The sequence below is a fragment of the Terrapene carolina genome, unplaced genomic scaffold (genome assembly GCF_002925995.2).
Source record: "Terrapene carolina triunguis isolate 2854851 unplaced genomic scaffold, T_m_triunguis-2.0 Scaffold69, whole genome shotgun sequence".
In the NCBI taxonomy this organism is placed as follows: Eukaryota; Metazoa; Chordata; order Testudines; family Emydidae; genus Terrapene; species Terrapene triunguis.
The window spans coordinates 6,917,785-6,932,160 of NW_020664420.1; the positions used below are offsets into that span (position 1 = coordinate 6,917,785).

Here is a 14,376-nt window from a genome sequence, read left to right on the forward strand (position 1 = left end):
GCGTCATTATTCAGTTGTTGGCATGGGCAATCAAGCACACTGGATACAAGGTAGTTTCAGGAAGATAAACGTAAGCAGAGCTGGCACTAGGCATAAGCAGACCAAGCAATTGCATAGGTCCCCAAGCTGCTCAAGGAGGCCCCTTATTTGCTTTTTTAGTATATGTTGTGTCTCTGGGGGGGAAATATTCTTGCTTACGGCCCCCAATGGGCTAGCACCACCTCTGATCAGAAGACAGCAGGGTGCTGAATGAAAAAAAGATAAATCTTCAGGTTCCTTCCCTTGATAGCAACAAGTCTCTGGTTTTAGTCACTGACACCTGATCAGTTTCATATCCAAACTTGTACCCATTGCTAACTAATTACGCCTGAATAAAGACTGGGAGTGGCTGGGTCACTACAAAAAATAATTTTCCCTCTGTTGATACTCACACCTTCTTGTCAACAGCTGGGAATGGTCCACATCCACCATGATTGAATTGGCCTCGTTAGCACTACAAACAGTAATTTCCCCTCTGTTGATATTCACCCCTTCTTGTCAACTGTTGGAAATGGGCCACATCCACTCTAATTGAATTGGCCTCGTTAGCACTGACTCCCCCCCCCCCACACACTTGGTAAGGCAACTCCTATCTTTTCATGTGCTGTATATTTATACCTGCCGACTGTATTTTCCACTCCATGCATCTGATGAAGTGGGTTTTAGCCCATGAAAGCTGATGCCCAAATACATTTGTTAGTCTCTAAGGTGCCACAAGGACTCCTCATTTCCATTGCTAACTAACACTACTAAGTGGATATGGTTTTAATGATGGCTGTGCATTCCAATTCAGATGTATTGCAGCACTCACGCCTTGCAAGAGAAAGGGAGAGACTAAAACAGATGTTTGCCATCTTTTTACCTTCCACACACTGGGTCCGGTCTTGTAAGGTGATTAAAGTTCATGAGAACAGGGGAGGGGTGGGGCTCAATATCTTACAGGGCACTGAGTATTTCATATTTTATTCACACTAAATAATCTCATGATTCATGTCATAAACATACAGCTACAGGTAGCATAAAATCCCTCCTTTATCTGTAAGGGGTTAAGAAGCTCAAATAACCCGGCTGGCACCTGACCAAAAGGACCAATAAGGGAAGAAGATCCTTTCAAATCTGTGGGGGGAGGTTTTGTTTGTGCTCTCTCAGGACAGAGAGAGGGACCAGGCAGGAAAAAAACCTCACCTAAAACCCTACCCGAAATAAGCATCTAAGATTACAAAAATTGTAAGTAAAGCAAGGAAATGTGTTAGATTATCTTTTGTTTTAGCTTGTGAATTTTCCCTATGCTAAGAGGGAGGTTTATTCCTGTTTTTTGTAACTATGAAGTTGAGCCTAAAAGGGAATCCTCTCTGTTTTAAATCTTTTTATTACCCTGTAAAATTACCTTCCATCGTGATTTTACAGAGGTGCTTCTTTTACTTTTTTCTTTATAATAAAGTTCTTCTTTTAAGAACCTGATTGGTTTTTTGTGTCCTAAAACCCCAAGGGTCTGGTCTGTGCTCACCTTGGGTACCTAGTCGGTTAGTATATTATTCTCAAGCCTCCCTAGGAAAGGGGGTGAAGGGGCTTGGGGGGAACTCCAAGTGGTCCTTTTCCTGAATCTTTGTCTAACTCACTTGGTGGTGGCAGCAATACCGTCCAAGGACAAGGAAAGGATTTGTGCCTTGGGGAAGTTTTTACCTAAGCTGGTAGAAAGAAGCTTAGGGGGTCTTTCATGCGGGTCCCCACATCTGTACCCCAGAGTTCAGAGTGGGGAGGGAACCCTGACAATCCAGGAGGGGACTTTTTCATGGCCTAACAAATACTCTAATTGATAGTGGTCTTAGAGCTATTAATAACTTGTCTTCCTTTTACTCATTGAAAGAAACACAAGACTGATGTAAACCTTTCTGTTCCAGGCCCAGAGATGCAAGAGATTGATGATCATTGTCCGAATCTTTCTTTATAAATGCTTCATCCACTGGAACCAGCTCCCTGGCAATCTGACCATCATCTTCCTCACCTGCCAACCACCGCTGGCATGGGAAATAATACCTGCAAGAATAACAGTGGCACACAGCACTCACACAGGACTTTTCATCTTCAGAGCACTTCACAGACATGAACAGCAGTAATTAGCAAAGATGAGAGGCTCGTTAACAAAGAGTAACAGCACTCAAAGCTGATAAGCATAAATGTGTCTCCTTCCTTGTCTTTTGTTCCCTTTATGTGGACTTATCCAGGCCTGGCAATTGATGCCTGCTGATAGGTACTGAGTGTCAAGCTGTCAGTCCCGCCTGGCTCATTTCATTTTGAGGCCCAGAAGCAGATAGATAACCTAAGGGTTAATGATGGTCTCACAGCAAAATATACTTTATATTTACAAACAACGGAACGAGTCTTGAGGTCCTCACTCAGGTTCCAAACCAGCAAAGCACTTATGGACATGCTTAACTTTTAACATGGGAGTAGCCCCACTAAAGTCAATGGAACTATTCACATGCTTGAAGTTGAGCACATGCTTAAGCATTCCAATGGATTGGGGGCTCAAGTTTTATTCAGTCTGCTCCCTCTCAAGTTACTGGGAATTTGCCTGGGTCAGGACCTTTGGATTTAGCCCATTGGTTTATTCCCCCCCCCCCCCCCCCCAATATATGTAAAAAGCAAACCAAGTGCTGGGTCACAAGCTTCCAGAGTCCAGGCTATAGGAGGGAACCCATACCATAGGTCAAGGACTCTGCAACAGGAATTTCCTTCAAGTGAAGTGTGTTCCTCGTGGAAGAAATGGTAGATTCTGCTTCCACACTTCACTGGCCCCTGAGTTTCACTTTGATCCCAGAAGATCTCAGGGGATTTTCCAGAGCCCAAAGCTATCAGTATTGAACACTGCTGCCTCATTACTGGCTCTAGGCTCCCAGTGAGTTTGACACCATTAGAGCTGGGCTCCCAGGGTTACTTGCACTGGCAACTTACCCCAGGAGCTCTCGTGAAGGGGGGTTATAAAAACAGAGACGGGAGCTGTAGTGCCTTTTGAGACAAGGTCTGGATGGGTAATGACAGTGGGACTGATCTGCATCCTGAACACACATATTTATACCCTCTTCCTACCCCTTGCACAGAGCCAGGGGTCCTCTGCACACACGTCTGAGAGAGTCATCCCCACATCCAACAGCACCATTATTTTAGCATTCTAAGAGGATCATCCGGTCTGGATTCATGACACATGTAACAAAATCACTATGTTCTTTGTATTTCTAAGGCTTTATATTTATCTGACCGGAAGTATGAATCCCATGGGTCCGATCACATGAATGGAGTGCAGCAATCTGCTCACCTGGTGTTGTCCTTGAGATCAACAATCTCCACTCTGTCCAGGAACCAGGCTGCGTTGCCGCTGGAGTTGTCATGACGAATCCGCAGTTTCTTTAGTACTCCCAGATCAATGGCTTTGATGGTGAATATATCTTCCTGCAAAAGCAAAAACAGAAGCAGACTGGTGTTTCACACCCGAGCCTACAGGGAGTCAGTGCCTGGACAGGGTATTTTTTCCATTAAAAAAAAAAAAGTGAAAACTCTCTCGTGCTTTCTCAGATAGTAAAATCATATTATCAGCAGCTTTAATCTGTCTCTCCTAACTCTCAGTCTTTCCAGAGTCCTTATCTCTTCTTGGAATCCACTTTGCAACAAAGTATCTGAAACCTGATGTAAAGGCCCTTTAAGTCCATGGAAAGACTCCTGGGGACTTCAATATGCTTTGGGTGAAGCTACTGAAGAAGTTCTCCCTTTGTCATTTGCAGTGTCCATAAAGTTTACCCATTAACAACAATAACAATTTGACAATACAGTCCTTATCTTCATGCTATTTAGAAACCTTAATGCAATTAGCTTGTTGATAGACTTTGGGCTTCCTCTGCTACCAAAAGCATAAGGTGTTACGTCTCTTTCTTAGAATTCCTCCCACTTAAAGAATGATGCTCTGATTATAATGTTATTAGATCTGAGCTAATAATTCATAATAAACAGATTACGGGGCAAATTTAGCCTCTTTGCTTGTTGCAAGTTGCCTGCGAGCAGCTTACCATTTTCTCAGTTTTTTTCATTATTCAAAATTATTCTCTGAATAATTCCTACTAGTAACAGTTGCTCTGTTGATTGCAAACCACACTGTTTTAATTATAACTGGACAGATAGGTCACATGATATTGTTTTTGCTCCCTGACCAGATGAGTGTAACTTTTAGGATCAATTTTCCAATGCAAATACATTCAAAATTAATTCTGACATATATTATCTAATATCCATTTAAAATGTGCAGTTTCCAAACATTTCTGCCAGTAAATTACATCACCAGAACACTTGCAGGAATCCAACCACAAAAGAGGCACAAACCCAGGTGAAGCCAATCCAGTTTTTCATTCAAGTGAATATTCACTGAAATATATATTGAGGTATTTCCCAGCTCTATTTGTTTAAGAGAGAAAACAAAGATGTCCAAACTTTGAATTCAAAGAATAGCCTGAGGTTTACTGAGCAGATGTAGCAATGAACGACCAGCAGCTTGTGTTCAAGGACAGAGGATCATACCTGCCTTTCGCTTGCTTGAGTGACTAATTAATGCCTTACCTGGCCCTTCTCAAACTTGTTCAGGTGGTTGGACCTTTTCAGCTGGCGCTCACCAGTGTCTCCTCCTCCTTCCCCATAGATGCTCAAGAAGACATTAGCATCAGTCCCAGCACCCCACACATTCCCAGTGATGACATGGACCTCATAGGTGTTCTCTGTAAGTGAAGTTGCACAGAAGAGATGACATAGGAACATAAGGACTGTCATGCTGGATCAGACCAGTGGTCCATTATAACAACATGCTGGGCTATAAGCACAGCCCTATTAAGATGAGGTTTGTTCTGAGTTGTGGTCCAGACAGGGCACATGATGGAGAGGGATCAGGTGACTGTCATGTGACCGCTTGCCAGAAACTATATAAAGGAATGCTTCTGGATCATTCTAGAGGAGGTAAGAGTTGAGGTAAGTCCCTCCATGGGAGCTGTCAGTAGGCCAGGAGAGCAAGGAAGAATGGTGTGTCCTCTGCCCTCTTAGCTTGGCTGGGACCAAGTGTTCTGAGTTGTTTACTCTTGTTTCCAATCCTTTTGTGATAAAAAAGCCAGCTCTGAGGAAAGGGCCTTGAACTGAACTCTTACTTGGGCTTTATTTTAACCTTCCCTAGCCAGGTTTTTTGCTCACCAACTTATGTAACGCCGACAGACTCCGGTCACCGTTGGGCAGGATCAAACCTGGGACTCTTGCAGCTAAATGCATGAGCCTCTACTGCATGAGCCAAAAGCCATAGGGCTGGTAGCTAAGGCTGTAGAGCAGACTCATTAATCTCTCTCTTGAAGTGGTCTCAGTGCCACTAGATGGGACAGAGCACCACATCCAGCAGGTGTGTGGGTTACACTTACACTCATCTAGTCTAATATTCAGTCTCCATCAGTGGTCAACACTAAATGCTTCAGAGGAAGTTTCAAGAAATCCCTACTGGACCACTGTGGAATAACCCAGCCATTTAGGACGTTTCTTCCAAACCCCCACGTTTGCTTCTGCTGTGAAGCATGAGGATTTAGATCATATTTTTTACCCTATCTATTGTAATGTCGTACATTCTTGTTAGCCATATAAATGCTGAAGCTGGGTTTTTTAAACCTCCTAAACCCTTAGCCTCAATGATATCTTGTAGCAGTGAGCTCCACAGGCTAATTACATGCTTACTCCTGGGGGAATTCTGTGCCACTGTGCACGCACAGAATTCATTCAGATTTTTTTTCTCTGCAGAATATAGATTCTGCTGGAGAGGCGCTGCAATTATACATTTCGCCGGCCAGGGGCTGCTGTGACACCAGAAGAGAGGGCAGCTAGAGGGCGGAGAGGTTGGGGAAGAGGCTGTGTTCCTCACAGTAGAGCCAGGTGAGGAGGCACAGGATGGACAGAGTGGGGCACCCGGGGCTACAGGAGGGTAACAGACTGGGGTTCAGAAGGGCTAGTGGGAGGGACAGACAGGAGCTAGTGGGGTGACAGCATTGAGCCATGAACTGAATGGGAGGGGGGCTGCAGGACCGCATGAGTTTGGGGGAGAAGGGCTGAGGGTCACATGTGGATGCAGGAGGAGGACTGCAGGGCCACATGGGGACTAGGGGCAGGAGGGTGAACGGATACATAGGGATAGGGCAGATGTGACCGACTGAATGGGAGTGGCTAGGGGTCAGCCAGGGTCTGCATGGGGGAGGCTCCCCAGCTCCCTAACAATCCCTCCCCCCACAAAAAAATCCTGTTCCCTACTTCTCCCACCCACACCCACCCTCTCCCTCAGCTCTTTCATTACCCCTGCCTCCCCCAAGCCTTTGCACTACTTCTGAGGGGTGCAGGAAATACATTTCTGTATTGTGGTTTAAATGAATTACTCAACGTTCTGTATGAATATGCCTTGTAAGGAATCTATTTGTTAAACAAACATTTCCTGAATCTTTTTTTTGTCGTTGCCTGTATTGTTACAGACATACTTGCTGAGAGGTATTTTGAAAGAAATTACCAAAATAATTGAAATTGGTGTGATTATATTGTGTTATTTTGACAAATAAAATATGCAGAATTTTAAAATTTTGTGTGCAGAATTTTTTAATTTTTTGGTGCAGAATTCCCCTAGAAGTACATGCGGTGTGAAAAGTATTTGTTTTTTTCATTGTTAAATTTGCTGTTTTTCCATTTCACTGGGCGTGGGGATGGTGTAGCAGCCTGGCAGAAGCACAGTCTTTGAGCTATCCTGAGTGCACAAGGCGGTAGAGATGAGGGGGTATATACAACTTTATGGCATTTCCAGACTTTTGAGTGCTTAACTGTGTACTGCTCTCTTAAATGTAATTTTTTTATTGATTATGAGACGCTTAGGGACACGTATTTACTGCGGAAGTTTACCCTCAAGTCCAGATCCATCCTCGGGTATCAGCTCCACAACCAGCTCCTTATCCCCTTCATCTGTAGCCAACCAGCGGTGAGCCACGAACTTACAGACTTCCATCACTTCTTCTGGCTGGGAGTCCTCCTCCTCTTCCTCACTGGATTTCTTCTTCTTCTTCTTCTTTTTCTTCTTATCTGTCTCCTTCACCTTCATTACCATCCATTTAAGTGTGACACTTTCCAGGAACCAGCCATCCCCAATGCCCTTCCCATCATGGCCAATTCGGAGCTTGTAGATCTTGCCAACATCTGCAGCCTCTATCTGCCACCAAAGAAAAGTTTAAGGCCTGAGAGAACATGAAATGTCTTCTCTTCACAAATAACCAGTGCTTAAAACTCAACATGCTTAAAACTCAATGACAGTGCTTAAAACTCAACATGGACCATTACACCCAAAGCTATTACCTCACTATTACCTTGACTGTGAGAAGTGACAGGTCATTCCTTACCCCACTTCCCAGTTTCAGCTGGATTGAGGGTTCTTTTTCACTTCCTGTTCTAAATTACTGTGTAGTGCACTTCCACCAAATATCATCTAAACTGACCGAGTGACTTGCACAAGGTCATACAGAACATCTGTGGCAGAGACACTCAAACTAAGCTCTACTGGGTACCAGTCCTGCCTCTCCTGCTCTCACCAACACTGTCGCTGTGCCTTTGTTAAATTATTGGGCTGACTATTGTATTCATCTCTATCAGTCTGCAAGCTTCTTAAGGTGTGAACCTTGGTTGTTGGTTTTTTTTGGTGGGGGGGTGTTGGGTGATCGGTAAAATGCTGTATATACATATGGAGCTCCTTAAATATTAGCGATGCAGTATGGTAAACCAAAGTGGAAGACTGTTCTAGTGGTAAGGACACTGACCTAGCACTCAAGAGACTTGGTTCAATTCCTACCTCTGCCACAAATTTCCTGTGTGACCTTGGGCAAGTAATGTAAGCTATCCAGTGCCTCAGTTTCCCATAACAGTTCCCTACCTCACAGGGGTGCTGCGATGGTAAACTCCATTAAGATCGTACCATCCTCAGACACTACAGTGATGGAGGCTATACAGGGGGAGAAGGAGCAGGTCTCTCTAGTCAGTAAAGCAGATATGAAGAATGGGCACCTCATTGTTTTAGACTATTTGCCCAGATTATTTAGTAACTTGCCCCACTAGAACAGGGTTTCTCAGTCTGTGAGTTGTGACCCAAAATTGGGTCGCCAGAATGTGTCAAAGCCTTGCAGGGCTGGCTGGGCTCAGCTCCCCCTCCAGATGTTGCGACCTGTCACACGGGATCACAGCACTGCTCAGGTTTCGCACAGTCACCCCTTTGTCATGAAGACGGGGGGCCGACCAGGACAAATTTGAGCAAATGGGATTGCGATCTCCTGCGCCAGGTCGTAATTCCATTCACACAAATTTGGCCTGGCTGGCCCCCTGTCAGGAAGAGGGGGCCAAATCTGAACAGAGCTGCAACTGCAGAGGTTGTAACACCCAGTGTGGGAAGCCGAACCCAGTGAGCTTCACGGGACAGGGGCTGGGAGGGAGTAGTTGGTGTCTGTTTGCATTGGATGCAGCAGGTCACTCTGGGATATGCCAGGGGGCAGGGATTTTGAGGATCCTTGCTGCTCCCCCTGACCTGCCCCTTCTTCCCACAGGCATGGGGAAGAGCAACTTGCTGCTTTGGGTCACAAATAACACATTCTTCAGTAAGTACTGGTCCCCCGATATATATCCCCCCCACAGCGGGCAAACACCCCCTCTGTCATACCACCTATCCTGGCCCCCAGATATTTCCCCACTGCACCCCTGGCCCCTTCTGCCCCAAACCACCCCATTTTACCCCCACCGCCCCAAATCCTCATCACCCCTCTACCCACACGGGGCTGTGTGTTTTTTGAGGGTGTTTTGGCTCTCTGTTCCTCCCCTGGCCACCTCTGCCTCCATAGCCTTCCCTCAGCCCCCATTTCCTTCCTTATTACACTGCCAGGACCTCAATCTCCCCATTTCACCTCCAGGCCCCCTAATTCCCCCCCCCCACTTCACCTTCTGTCCCCCATGGGCCATATGGGGAAGCTGTATTTTGGGGGGGGGTCTCAGTTTGCCAATCCTCCCCCCAGCGGCCCGCAGAGTTCACATCTGGTTGATCATATCTCAAAATTTTAGCTCCAAGTCCGCCACCCCTGGATGGACCTCTGCAGGGAGGTGGGAGGGCATCGGATCTGGGGTGTCTTGGGGATCTCTGGGTTACGACAGGCCATCAAGGTTTATAAATGGGTCGTGAGCCCAAAAAGTTTGAGAATCACTACATTAGAAAGTGTTTCTCAGCATGGTGGCCCCATAACCAATGACACTTTTAGTTATGGTGGGTTTTTGTGTTGATATGTAGTTTATATGCTATGAACCCTGTGAATATTTTCTTTTTCAGGCTTTAATTTGTCATTTTAGTATAGAAGACTTCAGCCTAGAAGCATTTTTATCAGATTAAAACAATAATCAATTGCAAAAGAGATGTTTATCAGGAAAATGAAATTGATCCACCTATCCCAGCACAGAGAAAAGTGTCTCTCTTTTCCCAGCTCATGTGCATCCACCATTCCCTGTCTGTAGCTGATAGCATTGTCTCATTAACATGTAGCTCATACAGTCTTATTCTTTCCCATATCTTCCTGTAAATATTAATACTGGGAAAGATAGAGATTCTTCATCTCCTAATGCTTCAAACTTCTACCTTGTGTACTTGGAAAACTGCAGAAAATGGGTAACACATTAAACTTAAGGCTTTCAAATTGTGTAAGCATTTAATAGGAAACAATCATGGCTATGTAAATAGAGTGATCTACATAGAAGATTTATAAAAATCTGTAAGATTTAATATGTCAGGGGAAGCTCATTTACTTTAGAAACAGATGAATGTACAGCTGGTATTTGAAATGTTATAACAAATTATATATGCAGTGTTGTTGTAGTTGTGTTGGTCCCAGGATATTAGAAAGACAAGGTGGGTGAGGTAATATCTTTTATAGGACCAGTTTCTGCTGCTGAGAGACAAGCTTTTGAGCTTATACAGAGTTCTTCTTCAGGTCTGGGGAACGAACTCAGAATGGAACAGACAGAATGTTTAGTTTAAGTAGTTAACCTGTGAAATATGTTAACCTGAAGAAGAACTCTGTATAGCTCAAAAGCCTGTCTCTTTCACCAGCAGAAGTTTGTCTTATAAAAGATATTACCTCATCGCCCTTGTCTCTATAACAAACAATAAGTACAACTCTACCCCGATATAACGTGACCCGATATAACACGAATTCAGATATAACGTGGTAAAGCAGTGCTCCAGGGGGGGAGAGGAGGGGGGCTGCGCACTCCGGCCAGGGCCGGCTCCAGGCACTAGCTTACCAAGCAGGTGCTTGGGGCGGCCACACCAGAGAGGGGCGGCATGTCTGGCTTTTCGGCGGCAATTCGGCAGTGGGTCCCTCACTCCCGCTCGGAGCGAAGGACCTCCTGCCGAAGTGCCGCAGATCGCGATCGCGGCTTTTTTGTTTGTTTGTTTGTTTTTTGTTTTGCGAGGGGGGGGGGGTGGCTGCTTGGGGCGGCAAAAACCCTGGAGCCGGCCCTGACTCCGGCAGATCAAAGCAAGTTCGATATAACGCGGTTTCATCTATAACACGGTAAGATTTTTTGGCTCCCGAGGACAGCGTTATATCGGGGTAGAGGTGTATTTATAAAGTGCTGGTCATTCAAGGACCTCCAAACACTCAAACAAGTTGTCCCTGTTTTGCAGATGAAGAAATGGAGGCCGAGAGAGGTTAACGGAGCCGTGCAAACGCACAAAGCAAGGCAGTGGCAGACCCCAGAAAGGAATGCATATCTCTATCTTACGGGGGCAGTGTGACCTAGTGGATAGAGTACTGGCCTCAGACCCAGGACACCTGGGTTCTATTTCCAGCTCTGCCACTGGGTGACCTTAGGAAATCACTTTAACCTCTCTGTGCCTACATCTCCCCATCTGTAACATGGGGATAATGACACCAACCTTTATAAAGTGCTCTGAGATCTACTGAGGAAAAGTACTAGGCATAATGTGACAATGGTAAAGAATCACTGAACAAGTCAGTTTCTCAACACTTAACAGGGAACTTTATTAGAACAAAGCAAACATTTTATCCCTCACTCTGCTTCACCATAGGACTTGTGCCTAGACCCTTCCCCACCTACCCCTCCCTTCTGCCTGGCTTCCTTCAATAGACTTAAAGAGACAGCACACACATCAGCCTATTCCTGACTGATCTCGTTGCACTATCCAGTGGACCATGCTGCCTCCCTCTTATGAGAGGCGTAAAGAAGTCATTAATTATCCAGGACTTCCTAAGTGTTCTTATTTACTTCCTTTAAAAAGTGTTAGCCCTCCATTGCATGGCCTGTTTCAGGACTGCACTGAATTGCCGCCTTGTGCTCAGAATAGCACAGGGGCTGCGACTGAGTTGCTCTGACCTCCTGTGGACAGTGCCCCACTGTGTCAGCACCCCCTTTGGCCAGACAGGGCACTGCACAGAGTCTGCTCAGACCAACCAGGTGGTCAGTCCGCCCTTCTTGTCTGAATCTCTATTGACCTATTCTAGAGGCAAGGACATTAATTTTGTCCCACTGGAGCGTACCTGCCCCCTTCCCCTCATGTTTGGCAAAGGTTATCTGGTCCTTGTCCTCAAGAGGCCTGGAACCCCCTTTGGTTCTTAAATCTCTGTTAAGAGGTAGGTAGGGGAACCCAGGCCACCCACTCACTGGATTCCAGCTCAGGGCCCTGAACCCAGGCAGGCAGAATCAGTTCTCAACAATTCCCCTGTTGAGCTCCTTCCTTCCTCTCTTGGGTCTGTAGGCTTCTGCAGCCTCTGATCTGCCCTTCTTTGGGTTGTTGTTACCCAGGGGAGGCTTCTCACCAGCTTGCTGGCAGGACCTTCTTTCTCTAACCACCTTGCTCCTCTGGCAGCTGCCCCGACCCTCAGCTCTTTTATTCTCCCAGGTGCTATAAGGCAGCCAATCAGCATTGGCCAGCAGTTCCTGCACTAACTCTTTGATTGCCAGGCCCAGGTTGACTGAGACCCAGTGGTTAGGGCACGTGCCTAGTACTCAGATGGCCCCGGTTCAATTCTCTTCTCCACTAGACTTACCGTGTGGCCTTAGCAAGTCACTCAGGGCTGGTCTATACTTACCGGGTAGTTCGACGGCTGGCAATCGAAGTTCCGGGTTCGATTTATCGCGTCTGGTCTGGACGCGATAAATCGAACCAGGAAGTGCTCGCCGTCGACTGCGGTACTCCAGCTCAACGAGAGGAGTACCGCGGAGTCGACGGGGGAGCCTGCCTGCCGCGTGTGGACCGCGTCTGAACCGCGGTAAGTTCGAAGTAAGGTATGTCGACTTCAGCTACGTTATTCACGTAGCTGAAGTTGCGTACCTTACTTCGACTTGGGGGGTTAGTGTAGACCAGGCCTTAGGGCTGGTCTACACCCAGCCGCTAGTTCGGCGGCTGGGGATCGAAGTTCTGGGTTCGACTTATCGCGTCTGGTCTGGACGCGATAAGTCGAACCAGGAAGTGCTCGCCGTCGACTGCGGTACTCCAGCTCGGCGAGAGGAGTACCGCGGAGTCGACGGGGAGCCTGCCTGCCGCGTGTGGACCACGTCTGAACCGCGGTAAGTTCGAACTAAGGTATGTCGACTTCAGCTACGTTATTCACGTAGTTGAAGTTGCGTACCTTAGTTCGACTTGGGGGGTTAGTGTAGACCAGGCCTCAGTCTCTCTGGGCCTCAGTTCTCCATCTGCAAATAGGGATAATAGCACTGCCCTTCCAAACCCTGGTGGGGAGGGGTCAGGGAAGAATACAGTAGAGACATCATAAGGTGCTCAGATACTATGGTAGGAGGGTACTGTTAGCACCTTCAACAGATAAAGTACAGAAAAGCATATGATGCCCTTAAAAGCAGCAGGCTTCATGGGATGACATGGCTCTGCATCACCCCTAGTACTATTAGCACAATCGGAGTACTCTTTCCTACGGAACAAAGAGTAGTAATTCCAGTAGCAAGGATTGGCAGGGTTGAGCCAATAATGTGTATCTCTATCACAAGTGCCATGTGTAACTAATGGCACATTCTAAAGTAAGCATGACAATATGTCATGCATGCTTTTTCGATTAAATACAAAAGCTTAATTAAAACATAAGGGATAATGCCACTAGATCAAGGCCAAGATATAGGTTTACAAATGTTTTGCAAAGCTAAAATGAATATTTCTTTTCTTCTACAGTGCCCGCATCCTAAATACTAGTGCATGGAAACCTAAAAGGGAGACTAGTCTATTTTTCATGATGTGCAAAAGCCAATCGAGCAGGAATGTTGAAAAGTGAATGTGCGTTGCCATTTTGTTAAAAGTACATTATTTTGGTTCTCATTTCTTTCCCTTCAGATAAACAGTAAAGGCTGCCTTCATCGTACCTTAAAAATATCGGTTGCTCCCCTCTCGAAGTTGTTTGACCTGCTTTTCAAGGTGATCAACTCACTTTTGCCAGTCTCGCCATAAAGCTGCATGAAGACATTTGCATTGGTGCCTGCTGCCCGCACGTCCCCCGTAACTATAGACACCTCATAATTTACCACTATTCCAAAAGAAAAAATAAATGTAATGGAGGAGTTAATACACAAAGTTCCTTAGTTTAATTCTGGGGTGAGTTTGCTAATGGTGAAATGCATAGAATTGCTTTGAGATGAAAATTATTATCTATAATACACATAGAATATTTTTATCATGTATAAAAAAATTCATGGCTCCACAGCCAATGCCTATCTCAATAGGCAATAGCCAATGCCTATCTATCTCAATAGGCTAGGGTATCTCCCAGAAATGTCTCTGACACATTCTGCTTTGGTAAAACCACCTGAAAAATGTGTCTAATAATATAGCTTTAAAAATCTACTCCAAACACTAGCTAAACATTATCATTTGTCTAATGTTCTAATTTTACAAGTAGCCAAACTCAGAGATCAGTCTGAATGATCTAGTGGATACAATATGGGCATGTCTACACTGCAGCTGGGTGCATGCCTCCCCAGGTAGAAAAATTCACTCGAGCTTTGTTTGAGCTAGCAGGCTAAAAGTATCAGTGTGGATGTTGCATCCTGCACAGTGGCTTGGATCAGCTGCCCGAGCTCAGACCTATGGGGTCAGGCGACCTTGGACTCAGGTTCCCACTCCTCAACATCCACACTGCTATTTTTAGCCCACTAGTTCAAATGGAGCTAGTGCAAGTCTGTCTATCCAGGCTGGGAGGCTTGTTCCCAGCTGCAACATAGACATACCCCAAACGTCTACCACCC

The 14,376-nt window shown here is 45.8% G+C and overlaps 1 protein-coding gene across 1 annotated transcript in view; it reads right to left on the reverse strand.

The window, feature by feature from the left end:
* LOXHD1 (lipoxygenase homology domains 1) overlaps nt 1-14,376 on the reverse strand; it is a 279,511-nt gene that overhangs the window by 108,462 nt on the left and 156,673 nt on the right. The window contains exons 23-27 of the mRNA XM_026649217.1: nt 13,498-13,658; nt 6,988-7,291; nt 4,645-4,799; nt 3,356-3,489; nt 1,928-2,076 (exon numbers count right to left, since the gene is read on the reverse strand). Of these exons, the coding sequence (XP_026505002.1) occupies nt 1,928-2,076; nt 3,356-3,489; nt 4,645-4,799; nt 6,988-7,291; nt 13,498-13,658 (903 nt within the window). The remainder of the gene's footprint in view (nt 1-1,927; nt 2,077-3,355; nt 3,490-4,644; nt 4,800-6,987; nt 7,292-13,497; nt 13,659-14,376) is intronic.